General features: G+C 37.4%; 2 protein-coding genes across 2 annotated transcripts; one reads left to right on the plus strand and one right to left on the minus strand.

The window, feature by feature from the left end:
* Nucleotides 1-142: 142 nt before the first annotated feature.
* LOC135619971 (thioredoxin-like protein CITRX, chloroplastic) lies at nt 143-1,870 on the minus strand. Its single transcript, XM_065122501.1, has 4 exons — nt 1,606-1,870; nt 1,401-1,523; nt 751-831; nt 143-630 (listed from the first exon to the last, which is right to left on the minus strand). The coding sequence occupies exons 1-4, from the start codon at nt 1,825-1,827 to the stop codon at nt 514-516; spliced, it is 543 nt and encodes a 180-aa protein (XP_064978573.1). The 5' UTR covers nt 1,828-1,870; the 3' UTR covers nt 143-513.
* Nucleotides 1,871-3,830: 1,960 nt separating this feature from the next.
* LOC135619968 (uncharacterized) lies at nt 3,831-16,159 on the plus strand. The gene is made up of 19 exons (XM_065122498.1): nt 3,831-4,395; nt 4,509-4,583; nt 4,653-4,803; nt 6,008-6,076; nt 6,168-6,340; nt 6,793-6,930; nt 7,051-7,176; nt 7,698-7,796; nt 8,642-8,765; nt 8,901-8,964; nt 9,794-9,848; nt 9,931-10,055; nt 12,130-12,203; nt 13,499-13,548; nt 14,364-14,450; nt 14,533-14,583; nt 14,667-14,750; nt 15,649-15,699; nt 15,785-16,159. Exons 1-19 carry the CDS (start codon nt 4,063-4,065, stop codon nt 15,866-15,868), a joined length of 2,013 nt encoding a protein of 670 aa, XP_064978570.1. The 5' UTR covers nt 3,831-4,062; the 3' UTR covers nt 15,869-16,159.
* The last annotated feature ends 1,164 nt before the right edge of the window (nt 16,160-17,323 follow it).

Here is a 17,323-nt window from a genome sequence, read left to right on the forward strand (position 1 = left end):
GTGGGAAAAGCAATCCCCCCAGCCACAAAGCTTTCTGACAAATAAAAATCAAGAAATGCAGCAAGGATAAAAGATGGACTTGGCCTTTTGACAAAAGAAACAAACTTCCAACAATCAAATAACTAATATTAGCAAAGATATATAAAGGGAATTAGAGCAACTTCATTTTTCAAATGTAAGATTATGATGTGACTTCCCTCAAAATAACATAAAGAGGCGATACCAAAAAATCAACATTTTCCTAATCTTTTGAAGCCTCACATCCAGATACCCTAACTACTCATCTGAAAAAAAGTTACAACAACACATTTCCCATTTTACTGAGTTTTCTCGATTGCATGCACTGGAGCCACCAACCAATTTGCTGCAATCAGCAAGCAAATGATCCCAACATAAACCACAATGGATAAGCCACGCTTTGATTCCATGATACAGATGATCTTCCAGCAGAGATATGAGCAATCTCAAAACAACATTACCAGGTACAGTGCCTATGAGCCTTGAGGATATTTGTCACATTTCATTATCAATTATGTTCTTGATCATCTCTGGTGGCACAAGCCCTTCAGTACGGATGGCATCCTTGTTTGGGTCTGGACTAATGAAGTACAAAGTTGGCAACCCTCGTACCTGTTAGATGGTTACATGTTTAGAAGAAGAATTTTTTTTATGGCATGTTTAGAAGAAGATAATGATAACATTTGGTGCCATTTTTTTTGGTTTCTTTTGCTGATAGCTGACGATAGTTACCTGCATATCTCTGGCAAATTCGTATTCATCATCAGTGTCCACCTTCACAAAGAGTGCATTGCCTTCATATTCCACGGCAAGCTGCAAGAATGTGAAAAAGGAAAGAATATATGATACTGTTGTTGATTTCGTAAACATTTGTTCCTCAGCCTAGATGAAAATTCTAACCAATGATATCCCTCGTTGATTTTCCTGGTTATAGAGATGATTGGCACTTAGTAAGAAGTTGATATTGATGGTTACTGAAAACTCTCGATTTCTAAAGGGGGGCTTTACCTGGAGGCCCCTTAATCGGTCCGTGCTCTAAATGAAGTTGATATTGATCGGTGTCACCAAAAATACCCATAATTTATTTGGCAGATATGGTTATACCTAAACAACATTTTATTATATCGTTCAGAGAGGCGAGCAAAAGATCAAACAGTTGGCATGCGTCATAAAAAAGCACCAGAAATTCCACAAATTCAGGCTCCAAGCACAAACGAAACAGGTCAAACTCCATCACTTTCGGCATTGTGTAGTTATGTTTCGCAGAAAGAGAAGCAAGTTTCTGCTTCCAACTTTCTGCCGAAAGAGTTAAGCGAGGCCAAAGAAAAATAAACCGGAAAGGAAGAAGAAGTGTAGAATAAGTGGAGGCAACCGATGACTACCGTTTCAAGTTCCTGGGCCATCAAAATGCAGGGTCCGCACCAGGTTGCGTAGAAGTCCACGACTAGAGGAACAGTCCTCTCTCCCTTCACCAGCTCCTGCACCTCCTTGGCCGACACCTTCTTCTGCTCCCCACAGAACAGTCAGCGCTACAAGAGCAAACAACGGCTGGAAGAAACAACACATAAGTCGGAGAGAGATTGGCACCACAAGGTAGTCTTCTCTGATGTATTTGCCGTTGGGGAATCTGGAAACCATTCTGATGGTACTGCACCTCTTGGTGGCCGGAGCGAGGGGTTTGGAGGCGGTGGTGCGGCAAGTGAGGCCCAGACACGAGCGAAGATGGACCGAGGACGCGGGAGACTGGAAGCGATGTGAGGCCGAGAACGCCATGGTCGGCGACCACAGGGTCGCTGCGGTCGTCGTCATCTCACTCGAAGAAGCCTGCCAAAGGAGGTGAAGGCGTAAATCTTATCCTCGTGCTTCCCTAGGTTGGTGTCCGTTGGGTTCCACTCGAACTTGGCCTTCCGGCCTAACCGTTTTCGTTCGCTTTCGGGCCGAGACTAAACGGATCGGACTCGGATGAGCTCGATGCCGACCGGATTTCAATCACATTGGAATGGAAGCGTCAAATCGGGCCTCTCCATTCTTTCTCCTCATTATTTATGATTGGATCATATTTAATTTCATATTGATTAGTGTTAACAACTTGATACCATGGATCAAGAGCGATATCGTGGATCGAGAGTAAGTACGACTCGATCTTATATTGAATGCATGAAATTGTCTATGTGAATCTTCTCGAGAGAGAGAGATGGAGTGGTTGAGACCGAATGACGAGAACGATTATAAGGTTATCCCGATATAAAGCTAAAGTATATTTGATCTAATCGGGACCCTGCACAATAGGTCAATGTCGGAAGATATTTCTGACCCGACCCATCTTATTCTTAAGTTAGGTGATAGGAAATTAGTTATGTATTTGGTGGGAGTTTTTTGGACTAATCTCTCTTTAGACGTTGGGGACCTACTTTTATACCAACAGAGTTGATGGGAGAGAACTACTATTGCTAGGGTCACCTATACCTCTTATGGCATATTCATGTGGGCCCCTAACCCCGTTCAACCCCTTGTGGCATGGCATCAATTTGTACCGTCCCGTGCACCATGGGTATAACAGGGGATGATTAAGGGACTGTCAATCATCAGCCCATTCCTCTCTTACATTAGACAGATGTCATATTGTTCTTCACGTAACTCCTAGATGACTACCGATCGACAACCTAGTGCTAGGATACTCCATATCAGTTGGTTTCATAGTAGTCGAGATACAATACTTAATAATAAATAACAAATACTAACTCTAAAATCACATAGGATCAATGTACAATGATTTTTTTATTTTTTTAAGACAAAGGTAATTTCTCTCCAAAATATCGTTTTATGGGGCTAAAGGAGCTGACACTGATAGATAGTGTGAATAATGTTACTTTGCTGATGGATTTTATTTGTTATTAAGGGTTTTGTTTATGTTTAAAACGATTTATTTTGCTAAATGTTGGTTTGATAAAGAACACGTAGCAATTTGCATGACAAAAGCTTTAAAATTGACATCCTTAATATTACTTTATCTTAAATAATTTTCATTGTTAGATATGTATTAATAGAGATATTTGATCATTTGTGTATATGGTAACGAGTCGAGTCAATCATATCTATTTCAACATCGAGTGGCTTCGTTGATTGATTCGATTATAGCTGATTCAATCCAGATGATTTTATTAACATCTTTTGAGATCCAAGAAAAATCTATATTGATTTCGTATTTAAGTCTTTCAAGTCATGTCTGTAATACAGATAAATAATATTTATTTGGTGCTTTCTCTCCGATACTTAGGTAAGAGGATGTCGTATTGTGGTTAAAGCACGACGAATTCAAATTAAAAATAAAAATATATATTCATGATAAAACAAAATATAAATGTTCCTCATGCTCGCTCCCTCTTCGAGTCATCTCTGATTTTAATGTTGAATAATTATTCTAATAAAACTTTAAAAATTTTGATCACTGTAATTGGACTCATGATTTTTTATTATGATATCATCTTAAATTTTTGATAAATACTAATACATAAAAAAATCATATCGGTAAATGCCACATCATCTTATACTTTTATATCTCCAATAGTGTTATTAAGTAGTTTGTCGATCAATAGGAGTTTAATTTAACCCTGTCTGCTAAAAAATGATTAGATGATTTTTATTATTTTATATCATATTTATAATCACATGATAAAAGATTCATATTATTTTATTATTATTGTTGTTATGGTTATGATTATCGATGTTAATTTGGAAAATATTGATTAATATCCGCGCATCAATAACGAAATCAAATAAAATTAGTGAATTAGTGCCACAGTTGACTGGGCCTGACTCGGGTCGCCGACGCAATGCGTTAGACCATATGCGACCGTCTCCTTTAAGGAAAACCCTAATCTCCTTCTCTGCTTCTCCCCTGCTAGCTCACGGTCTGGGCCATCGCCATCCCTCTACCCAAAACCCTCGTCGACGAAGACGAAGGCTCCACCGTGCGGCACAAAATCCAAGCAGTCGGCGGTACCTCTCGCCGCCGCTGGTGGGTGAAGAAAGCGAGAGGAAGGAATGGCCACCCTGCTGCTCCGCGCTTTCCGCAGGCCGCTCCGGCCTTTCTCATCAGCCCCCGTCTCTCCCTTCCCCTTCTACGGCAGAACTCCCTCCTCCTCCTTCCGCCTCTTCTCCTCCGCTGCCGCGCACGCCGCGGCGCCGCCCTCCCCCGCCGGGACCGCGCTGGACCCCAGCAGGATCCGCAACGTGGCCGTCATAGCCCACGTCGACCACGGGAAGACCACCCTCATGGACCGGCTCCTCCGCCAGTGCGGCGCCGACATCCCCCACGAGCGCGCCCTCGATTCCATCAGTCTCGAGCGCGAGCGCGGTATCACCATCGCCTCCAAGGTATCGCCCCTCCGTTGCCATATCCGTCGGTGGAACTTGGTTATGTAGTAAGCACGTCGAACAGCTTGCATGCGTCGGCTAATCTTGAATTTTTGATATCTCTGTGCTTTTAGGTGACTTCGATTTCTTGGAAGGACAATGAGCTCAACATGGTTGATACTCCCGGCCATGCTGATTTTGGTGGAGAAGTAAGTGAACAAGTGAATACGACGAAGTGATTGATTGGTTTGGAATAGTAACATGATATTGTTTCATAGGTAGAAAGAGTTGTTGGGATGGTCGAGGGAGCTGTCTTGGTTGTTGATGCTGGGGAAGGCCCTCTGGCACAGACAAAGTTTGTTGTTGCAAAGGCTTTAAAGCTCGGTTTGCGTCCAATTCTTCTCTTGAACAAGGTTGACAGACCTTCAGGTATGCCTGATAATCCCTTACTGAACATAGTGCCTAAATGTTTCTTATATATTAACTTCTAAAGCCTAATGCTTTACCCAGTTTTTTGGTTCAAACATTAATAATAGGCATTGATAATTTTATCTTTGTTTACTTTGTAAGTTATCTGCTGTTATACTAGATGGTAAAAAAGGGCATGGTATTGAACAATTATGAAATCTAATGAGAATTTGTATGAGTTAGTTGTATGTCGCACTTGGTCTAATTAATTTTTGTCTCCGTTGTCACCTTAACATATTTCAAGTTTGCGCTGAAGCTTGTTAAATTACATGTATAACATTATTGCAGTCCCTAGAATGAAACTTGGGTGGTTTTTGTTAATCTCAAACAGCTTATTGTTCCTCTTATCTTCAAAGTTCTTTCAAGAAGCTGAATACACACACAAGTTTGCTGGTGGTGATTTACCTAAGGAGCTTCTTAATTCTGAATATATTAGGCATCAAATTGACCTACGATCTCTTCTTCTGTGTCTCATAAATAGTGTCATTTTCTTTTCTATAGCAGTAACTTCATTAATGAATTGGCATACAACCAGATGAAGGCAGATTATTTACCTTCACTCGATTTCTTAAATTATCATTCAACAATAAGGGATGGCCACAGGGTGGTAGACCTGAGGTTTCTCTGAAGCAGTTTGCAGCAGGATACAGAGAATATACTTAAGATCCGAAGAATGGTATGCAGGTGCACTTCTTAGTAGCATGATTAGGGTTGATGAGTGGGGTTTGGACTTTTGTCTTTTCGAGGTTTGGTTGCAGATTTGAAGTGAAATGGAAATAGTTAATGTAGGGTAATAAAGCTTCTAGGAGGCTGGAGTTTGTTGGGTTTCATTGTATTCTTTGGTGAGGTTTGGAGGAATGTTGAGGAGGCCTAAGTTGCTTCAAGTTGCCTTCCCATGCTGTGCAATTTAAAATGTATCAGCAGCAGAAGAAAAGATCGAAGGGGAAGAGAAAATACGTGCTGTGTTGTGTTTCTACTTGAATAATGAATTAAGGGTAACAATGACTAAATAATGGTATTTTACTTGGTTAATTTGTCTAATTATCATTATTCAGTAGCTGATAAAGCTATTGCACGAGGTTACATCTGTTTGTTAAAGATGCAGGTAAATTTGATATATATGTTTATAATCTAATAGCAAGTTTGATATTCTTCTCTCTTGCAGTCTCTGAGGAGACATGCAATGAGGTTGAGAGCTTGGTGTTCGATCTTTTTGCAAATCTTGGTGCTACAGGTAGGCTTAGGTTTGAACTGAAGTGCTTTCAAAGGATTAAATTGTGTTGTGTTCATATAATATTGAGGTCCTCTTGATTATCATTTTGCAGAGGAACAGCTAGACTTCCCAGTTCTTTATGCATCTGCCAAAGAAGGTTGGGCTTCCTTAACATTCACAAAAAATCCTGCGGCTGATGCAAGGAACATGTCACCATTACTTGATGCCATTATAAAGCATGTTCCTTCTCCAGCAGCAAATTTTGAGGCCCCATTTCAGATGCTGGTTAGTATAATTGTTTCAGAAACATGTTACACAATTTAAATGGTAACAATGCTTAATTTTATGTTTGTATTATTAGTATGCAACTTGCTGCTTATTTTCAATGCATTATGTGCTTCATTCAATTTTGGAAGTTTGTTCATAATAAGACTTTGTAATATGTAATATTAAGCAGCATGCATATATAATTATGCAGAAGTCCTTGCCATTGTCATATGGAGAGATAAAAGTAAACTTTTGTGGTACAGAGTTGAACTTCCTAACAATGAATTTCTTTCTCTGGTGACACCATCGGAAATAAAGCACTGACTATATTTGTTTACATAGTTGCAAAGTGTCTTATCTCAATAGCATTCTTTAGGATGATGTATTAGAACTTCTAACTGAAGGCGAGTTTTGTTTTTGGCATCTCTTTGTACCAAAACATGAGAAACATGAACTATAGTATCTTGCAGGTGTCCATGATGGAACGTGATTTTTATCTTGGGCGAATTTTGACCGGTCGTATTTCATCAGGAATCATCCATATAGGAGATAAAATTCACGGTCTTAGGTGCACAGATAATGGAGCTGAGAAGTTCGAGGAAGGAAAGGTTGGAAAATTAATAAATTGCTTTGCATCCATTTGTTGCCTGGCAGTTTACAGGCATGGTCAACCTTTGTCCGATCTGAACCTGTTCTGCATATCTGATTCTATCTGACTTATCATGTAGGTAACCAAGCTTATGAAAAAAAAGGGAACAAATATAATTATGATCGACAGTGCAGGAGCTGGTGATATCATATCTGTGGCTGGATTAACAAGTCCTTCAATTGGTCACACTGTGGCAAATGTTGAGGTTCGACATGTTCCGATATTTAATATTCTTGCATGTCAATAACTATGTACCTTGCCAAAATGAAAGATGTCATCAATTATTCCATTTAAAGTTGGTGCCAGGGTCCTATGCTTTTCAGTTATTTTCAGCATCGAAGTCCTGTGTCCTTTGGTATATTTTTGTTACTTAATATATTATGGTGCAAAGAGAACTTGTCCTACTCACATGAGTGGTATTAGTGGAAATAACTATTGTGAGAAGGGGCATTTGCAATATCCTTTTAACCATATATATGGTCGCCCTGATCTTTTCGTATGTCGTTATGGTCCATTTGGTTTGTGATGCATGTTGGTCCCAGTAGGTGTTGGTTGGTTTGGGTGGATGGGTGAGCAGGGTTGCAATATGGATCTGGGCACACAAACCTCCATCTATTTCCATCAAGTTCATAAAATATTTGGAAGTTAAATTGCCGTTTTTATTTCTTAATCATATATGCATTTGTTGAAGTGGTTTATATGTGCTGAAAGATAATTGTACTTCAGGTCACAACTGCACTACCTACTGTTCAATTGGATCCTCCAACAATTTCTATGACTTTTGGTGTGAATGATTCCTCATTGGCTGGTCGCGATGGGACCCATGTAAGTAGCATAAAAACTATCACGTGAGTTTGTACGGTTAACTTTTTTATAGGTTGCTGCATCTTGTTCCCATGATATATTATACAACAATAATAATAACAACAACAGAGCCATAAGTTCCGACGTTATTCTTTACCATGGTACATTATAAGAAAAAAATTATATTATTTTTAAATGCTTGGTTTGCCCATTCATATGTTTATTTGATTTGTTCCTAGTGTTTTTTGATGAACAATTTGGATTGTTATGTTAATCTGAGAAGCATCTTGTGTACACACCTGTGAGAATAGAAACCTTTTGCATATTTTCTTTATTATAAATGTAGGAATTGGAGTTTGTATACTTGTGATTTTCTAGTATCCCTATTCATGTCTTGCACTGGATGTTCCTTCCACCGGAGGGTTATTTTGATATTTGATTGAGTTTAGCAGAGGTAGAAAATGATATGATTTTCCTTGCAGGTACAAATAATATTACTGGTTTATTAGGATAACAGAGGTCAAATTTCTGGAAGTTGCCAATGCTTATGTTGAATAGTTGATATTTAAACCACTTTGCACCTGAAATATCATTCAAAGATTGATTTCAATTAATAAGACATGGAGAGACATGCTTGTCATGGTTCATCTTACACGAATTCTCTTTTTTTGTCATTGAATACATAACAACCTCTGCATAATGGCCATCTTTACCTTTTTTTGCTTTATACCTTTTTTTCGTGTTTTTGCATCACAAAGTAGATAATGATACTTGTTATGCTGGTATAGCATATGGTTTATCTGAATTATTTCTGTGTTCATCCTTCCTTAATTCATTTTCTTTTTTTCTGAACAATATGATTATAGTTGACCGGAGGAAAAATCGGGGATCGTCTGTTATCAGAAGCGGAAACAAATCTTGCAATAAATGTTCTTCCTGGACAATTATCAGATTCATATGAAGTTCAAGGAAGGGGCGAGCTTCAGTTAGGTTGTTATTTTTATAGTTTATTCATCTTATTTTTATTTACTTTTTATTTTATCATTTTTTACTTATCATTCAGTTTATTATTTGTTTGCAATTTGTTGTTTGTGTCAGATATTTTACCTTCTGTCAATTTTTCAGGTATATTAATCGAGAACATGAGACGTGAAGGATTTGAACTCTCAGTATCACCCCCAAGAGTGATGTAAGTTTTCGGCACTTCAGTGTAATTAACTCTTTTTATTGATTGCATCTCAATGATCTCATATATCAGGGTTGAGACGTCTTTTTGCATTTTTGCGTATAGATTTATACTGCAATGGGGCATCTGTAGTGCTACTCATCTTTGTTTACAATAATGATGCATCCTGCTAGGTTTAGGGAGTGCTGTTGTGACCTGCACTCATATCACTGATTGCTACTGCATATCAACTACATATGTTAATTGTTTTAGATAAATGTGAAAATGATGTGGTTATGCATGGGCATGCATATCATATCTAATATGTCGGTATTCTTTTAGACAATGTATATCATGTAGTATTGGTGTATGTTGTGTGCATGTGCATACATGTAGACCTATGTCTTATGTGATTAACCTCGGTACGTATCTTACACGATATATTATACAAAAAATATAGTATCTCTGTTTACTAAAAAAATGACATTTTGTGCATACAACACACACATGCATGTACTGCTGATGCTTTTGTGCATATGTATATATGCAAACATTGTAAGCAAAGGGTGATGCCCCTTCAATTTTGCTTTGTATTGGACTGGTTGTTTCTCAGTTCTCATCACACTGATTTGAAGCTGTTATGGCTGTTTGAAGGGCTATCTGTACTTTCTTTGATTTTCAGATAAAGTTTGCTTCTCTACACTTTGATGGATGTACTGAATAACTTTGCTATTTGATAATTTCACTGCAAACTTTATCTGTACAAAGAACATTTTTTAGAAAGATTTGATTAAGAATTATTACTTTAGATGTAACATGCATAAGGTAGTGAAAGTTTTCTTTGTGGATGCAGGTATAAGATGGAGAACAACCAGAAGCTAGAGCCTATAGAAGAAGTAACGATTGAGGTACTCACTATAACAACTTTGTTTGGTGAGCAATTTATTTTGTCAAATGAGCACATGAATTATGTGTAAGTTTATATTACAGGTTAATGATGAGCATGTTGGCCTTGTCATGGAAGCCCTTTCACATAGACGGGCTGAAGTGACGGACATGGGTCCTGTTCCAGGGACTACTGGCAGGACTAGAATGTCTTTGACTTGTCCCTCTAGGTTAGTGGCTACAGTTTGCTGCAGCTTTTTATATTTCACTGGTTTATCTGTGTAAAATTCATGTTTTTTGTTCCTTGTTTCAACAGTTTTAATTGTACAATGCAATCTTGTATTTTTTTAGTTTCAACATCAGATCTTTCCAAGATAAATTTGCTGATTAATATGGGTGATTCTTTGCTTAATTTGCAGTATCTCTGTTCTCTTAATTTTGTGATTGAGAACTTGTGATAGAAGTAGTAGGACGTTGAACTACTAAAAGAATATAGATGGCTTCAGTAGCGAAGACTGAAATGCTTAGCACATTGGTTTCGTAGATCCTAAATTCTTTTCTGCAGTTTAGATAATTGATTAGGATCAGTTACTGTGCAATGCCTATAATTGGATGTTTAGTTACCTTATGCATGTTGCATATCTGCAGTTTATTTGTTATCTTCTGGAACTTAATTCTTTATGATTTTGTGTGATTGGATATCTGAATGACGTGTTCACTCCACTTTTCTGCATTGAATATATTTAAAGTTTTATATGGGATACTTGATAGTTACCTATTGCTTTCTTATTAGCTAGTTTAAATTTCATTTTTGTATGTGACATTTTATCCTCTGATTACTGCATATTGACTGAAAATATAAATATTTTCTAAAATCCTATTAAATTTAGTTAGAAGTCTTATTCCAAATGGTTAGAGATGTATATGGTCATTAGAGAATTTGGCATTTTTACTAACACGATGATTGTTTTGAAAAAGAAATTTCTCAAGGGTGTTTTGGAATTTTTCTCAGAAGTGACATTGAAATTTGAGTACCGATCAAAGTTTTGGCTTTGTTTAGACTAAAATTGCAACTGTATTCTACAAGAGACAGTTGGCCCCATTACTACGCAAGAGTCTACAACAACCCTTGTTCATATATAATGCACGTGACCACCACACAAGGATGATGAAGCTGAGCGTCTTTTTGTGATCCTTAGACTTGACTAATGCTATCTGTAATACCATTGAGTGGTTCATGCAAATGATATCAGAGCAACTAATATTGGATATGGTGTAGTGTTGGATATATTGGATATAGTGAGTGATTTGGGCATCTGGGTTTGATTCTAGACTATATTGGTCCTCCTTCAGTGGATGAGATTGAGGTGCCCTAATGTAGTTCCTTCAATGGATTCACAAAGGTTAGATGGGTCTACCACCATTAACTCAGGTTTAAATATTTTGAGTCAACGGTTCAATGTCAACAGGTTGGGTTAGTTACTCATCGTGCTGGGTCATGACATTGTCTCTCCAAAACAAGTGATACTTGTCTAGGTTTAAAATTTTTGCTCAATAACTGTTTTGGCAAGACTTGTCAGATCGATATGATACTAGTTTACTGAGCAGTAACAACCGATTTTGTCTAGTGTCACTCAAGTGAATATTAAAAAGACAAACATCGGAGATAGCAAGCTCTGTGGTTTGATAGACTGATGCTGGTCTTTGGTTGGACCAGTAAATACTGACTGACAATGTAATGGTTCGATATGTACAAAACCTTGTTACTTGCGTGTTACATTTGTTTGCAAATTGTAAAAGACAACACCTGCATTTTGAGTGACTAGACTATTTATGATTCTTTCCAAAGTTAAATTTGCATTCACGGTATCTCTTCCAATATGAGATGCTTCTCAGAAAAAGAACACTAAGTTCTATTGGTGCTAAATGCATATCTCTACTACCTGGTGCTGTAATTGGGGTTACCTGTTTTAAACGAAATTCAAAGCTAGTGAAAGCTGCACTTTGAAAAGATTGTATATAAGTGAATCATGTGACCCCAGTTTTTTTAGAGCATATTTTTCTTAGTAGAGCCGGTATATTAAAGCCATGTGACATGATTTAACTTTTTTATCTCCACTTACAATCACAATGTACTTTGGCCTCCGTGAACTTTGTCTGTTCATTACTTTGTTATACTTCCATGGTTCCACCTCCCAAAGCTTGTCAAATTACACAAACTAATTCCATAAAAGACCATTTAAATCATTTTCGGATCATTTATTTATCTTAAAAGTACTGCATTGGATTTTTTTCTTAATGCAGGGGCCTAGTTGGGTATAGAAGTGTATTCAGCAGCGACACTCGTGGCACTGGATTCATGCACCGTGCTTTTTTATGTATGTACATTAGACTATATCATGCATGATAATTATGAAATTATGCATTTGTTATAGCCTTTCAGAGTTATTTTTATTTGTGTTTTTGTCAGTACCATCTTATGATTACTTCTCAGCTTTTTTTTGGCATATACTTTATGAGGGATTCTTCCATATTTTAATAGGTGCTGCTTTAAGGTTTTGTTTGTACCATGGAATTGCTGTGAAAATCTCATTATTGAATTTAATAACAAACAAACCACAAAAATTGGTGTGTGGTGGTTTGGCTGCTCTCATTTTCTTGTATTGCTATGCCTAACAGCATTTAGATGCAGAGCAAAATATAGATTCAACTGCAACTATTAAACAGCTTCAACTATTTCTCTAGAAAAAATAGTGAGTCCAATATTAAGGGCATCTATGACCAAAGTCAATAACTTTAATATTGATGGATCACCTCTGTTCTTTTGACTTTCCGGGTGCTCATATGAACAAATACTCTAGGGGTGAGTCAAATCAGGAGTAATAAGTTAGTTTTGAAGCAGTTGGATTCGTCAAATCTGGAGTTGTCATTATATAATTAGGAGAATGGTACCGATTTATTGGTGAAGCAGTATGCTCATTGTCAGATATTAAACTTTTTGTTCTCTGTACTTGAGTCACATGACTCTCCGGCAAGAGTTATGCACTACTTTCAAAGGTGTAGGGTCACGACTATGGGTTCAAGGTACTGGTCTTGAAAGGTAGGGACTAACTTCCGATCCCATCTACATGGAATGTCAGCCGACACCCGGGTGGGCAGGCCTGCTCATGTAAGTGACCGTCTTTAGCATAAAACGGCTTGGGAAGTTATTGACTGAAAGTGCTTAGTAAGTCCGTAGTCCCTCTCTTGCCGAATCCTACCTACTTGCTGAATCCTATCTATACATGGAATAGTTTGAACTCATGGAACTCCCTGGAGTAAGATCCAAGAACCTTCTTTCGGGCATCCTACTTTCTAATTAAAATAGGATCAACTTTCTTCAACTTAAACAGCCCATGTAACTATTACGAGCACCTTTATTTCATCATTGCATGATAGCACAATAGCTTCATAAGAGATTCTTAACCAAATTAGGATTACAAGTTTTTTGATGTGTTCTACAATAATGCAGCTATATTTATATATTTAGTAGCGAGTATGATTTCTGGTTGACGAGTTTGTAAGTTCTACAGTCGTGTAGTTTGAACTACCTTTGTCTTTTATTCTCTGAAGTATTTCTCTTATGGTACAAACTGGATGCCATTTTTTATGTACAAATTGTATTTCTTTGCAGCATACTCAAAGCATCGGGGTGCACTTGGGAATGTCAGGAAAGGAGTACTAGTAAGTCCTTCCCTGTCAATTCTATAAAAGTTTTAGTAATCGGTGAAATCTTGAACTACTATTAGTGTGAATCACTCCATTGAATAATTTGATGGAAAAACACTATTCAAATCAATTCCTTCTGTTGAAATTAAAAGTACTATTTAATTATAGTGTAAGCTATTAAATAATTATCAACAAATGACATTGTGTTCATCATGCAAAAGCACTAATTTTCTCATGAGTTTCCCTTCTTAAAAGTTGATCACAGAATCTGAAAACTGTCTTTGTAACTATGATTATATGTTGTCCAGCCGTGATTAGATTAATTATCCATTAACTGTCATATCAATCCCTTCATTGTTTTTTTAATATCCCAAATTGTAGCTCTTTTCTATACTTAGGTTGTTAGTAACCTTATCCTTCAATGGTATCTCAACTATTGGAGTCTTGCACATTGATCCGTAGTAATTATCCAAATAGGTAGCACAGACTTAATAGAACCTTTGTTTTACATGTTATTACTAGCTTTCACATGACTGTGACACATCCATTATAAGGTCAGGAACTAGAAAGATCTAATGCTTGTATTTACTCCTGATAAGGAATGAATTGGCAAACTTATATAACTGCTATTAAAAACATTTTGATGTTTGATGAAGCAAACACTGCTATTGCAGACTGATATGGCAATTTCATTGCATGTGACATCTTGTGACTTTTTTCTTTCAAGAAAAAAGATGATACAAGATGACTTCTCAGTCTAGTACTTTCACGTCCAACATATGCCTTAATTTGTTACAATTGCAAGATCTTCTTAATTGCTTCTGTAACAGATATCTGTTGGCAATGGAATCATCACTGCACATGCACTAATGAGTTTGGAAGCTCGTGGAACTCTCTTCGTCTCACCTGGAATGGAGGTTATTCCTTGATGTGATTATCTTTCTTGCTGTTACCACCATAGGATTGACAGACTTATTACCTCTTATTTTGTGTCTGAAGACCTACGAGGGAATGATTGTTGGTGAACACTCACGTGATTCTGATCTTGATGTAAGGGGAATTTACTCATCAACTCTGATGTTTTTATTACTAATTTTCTATTTGCAATGATTGTACAAAATTGTTATGGTTAGGTAAACCCTGTAAGGACGAAGGAGTTGACAAACATTCGAGCACCCGGGAAGGATGAAAATGTCAGGCTTTCCCCACCTCGTTTGGTATGTTCTTTTACAAGTGTTCAGCATTTTGTTTCAGGGGTACATCCTTCCATGTCAACTTTTGGTATTGGAATTTAACTTGTTTCATTGGAACCAAGCACATCTTGTTTTAGTTCACATTTTATTACTGCTATATGAACTATTCATATTGGTGATAGTTCACTTTGGACCATTGAATCCTCATAATCATTTTTTGCTTAAACTTTTGCACCATCGTGTTGCTTTTAGTGTCATCTAGAATAGAAATTGTGATTGTTAAACTTTGTCCTTTCTCGAGTTTTTTTTTCTACTTTTCATATATTATCTTTTCACATAAGATAGTATGCATGAATAACTTTATGTGGTTTTTGATTAAAGGCATAGATGAAATAATGTAGATCGTAACTATTTATTTTTTTAAAGGATGGAATCTCTTAAACACCATAAGGAATTTAGAAACCAGGAAAATGAAGTATAGACCTTAGTGTATACTATGAAGAGCTTTTGTTAAACGTATGCGAATAAAGATCATAAGAACCTTTACTAGGTTAAAAGCAAGATTAAGTGTACAATTGTTTTTCATGCTCTAAACGTGAACAGATTTAATTTGCATGTGTGGTTGAGCTAGTGCTCTTTTGGGAAAATTGAAGCCTTGACATAAAATCGATTATTAAACATATGAAAATGATGTACAGCATTAACATGATTGGAATTATTAAAATACATGGGTAATTAGCAAGAGTTCTTGCATCGCACTGGATCGAGCATTCAAAGAATGTAGTCCAAGATTGTAGCTCTGTATGAGCAACTTGAATGTAGCAGTTTTTGCAGCAGGAGCTGAAGTTGAGTAGATGGGATGATTAGGACAAAACATAGCACAGACCTTGCTGACTTTTTTTTGGGTAAACAAAATGTGCAGATGAGTCTAGAAGAGGCCATTGGTTATGTTGCTTCTGATGAGCTTATCGAGGTAAGTCTTCTTCTAATGGTTCCCTTCCAATCTTGTGTTGATTTGTCATGCCTCTTATCTGTGAATGAACTCATTATTCCCACAGGTAACGCCAAAAGCCGTGAGATTGAGAAAAAGATATCTCGATGCCAATAAAAGGAAGATGATGAAAAATAAGCCAAAAGATTGAAGACAGAATATTAACTGTACATTTATTGGCTATGAAGGAGATGGCGATTGAACAACACAAAGTTGCATCATGACACAGTTGACACCAAATTATTACTATTATTATTATTATCATCATCATCATTATCATGTTTTGATGGACCAAAATTTTTTTATATTTGAGCATTTTTTAAAGATGTATTTCGAATTGATGAATAAGCAATCAAATAGATTTTGATGCTGCTACGGAAAATATAAATTCATGTTACCATGGAATGAAAATATATATTGATAAAAGACAATATTTTATTCATGGATAATTTTGAGGTTGAGCAGTGATGGTGCACCTAAATTCTATGTAAAATTTATCTTTTATTATCATTGTTGATAATGCTATTATTATTAGTAGTATTAATATCATTATCTTTTCCCTCTTTTATTTTTTTTAAGTAGGCCTGGTAATCCACACACTGTTGTTAATGCTTCTCTTGGCTGGTACTGAGATGTTATTTATTTTTTCTTGAAAAGGTTACTGAGGTGTTTGATATCTTATTCAAACACATACCTAAGGGTAGTCCCAAGGAAGTGGCTCCAAGAAATAAAACCTCATCTCCAAAGTTCCAATAGTATACTTGAAGGCCTCTCATTAAATGCCTACACAACCCTAGCCCTAGGAAATTACTTGGCTGCAGTATACTTGGAACGGAAAATGATATGCTCTATGGTCCAAGTATTCCCAGATCATCCCCCTGCCATATGGTTGCAGGCTTTAGGGCGGCCTGATCAGCTAGGGTAAATAGGAAAATCACTGTGGAAAACTACGAAATGTATGATTCTTAACACTGTTCTAGGTCAAAATAAAAGGGTACAAAAAGGCATCATCCATGCTTGGGGAATCTCTCTGCTGAAGCTCGTACGCTACAGTAATGATAGTGAGAGAACAACCACTATGCAGGATTAAGAATAATCTCGTGCAATGGAGAAGAAATCAATCGGGAGTCGTTTACCAACTGCTGATTGAGAAGGAAAAGCCAGGGTTTTCCCCACAGTAATCAATCTCTTCCGTCCAGGCCATCCAGGAAAGGAGGGGTGAAGCTGCACGGGAGAGTCTGGTTGCGGTGGATTCAAGCTACAATTCCCCAGTGGATATCACTAAACAATGCATGCATGTCGCTTCACGTAGCCCTTCCTCGGCCAAACTAGACGACAACCTGCCTGCTACTTCTTTATTTCTCCTAAAGCAAAAAAGATTAGTTGCTGCTGCTGCTGCTGTTGCTGCTGCACCTGCACATGATGCAGCACCAACACCGGCCCTCGTCAGGCGCCGACCTCGCTTCGACTCGCTCCAAAATTTTCCGTGCCATGGCCGCAGGTCTGCAGCGAGCCTTCCTAACTCCTCCCACCTCGACCCCACCCTGCTGCGATCCGCGAGAAGTTCTGCATGCACTCGACACCCAAAAGTCCGATCCAACTTGGT

Source organism: Musa acuminata, chromosome BXJ2-8 (assembly GCF_036884655.1).
Source record: "Musa acuminata AAA Group cultivar baxijiao chromosome BXJ2-8, Cavendish_Baxijiao_AAA, whole genome shotgun sequence".
In the NCBI taxonomy this organism is placed as follows: domain Eukaryota; kingdom Viridiplantae; phylum Streptophyta; class Magnoliopsida; order Zingiberales; family Musaceae; genus Musa; species Musa acuminata.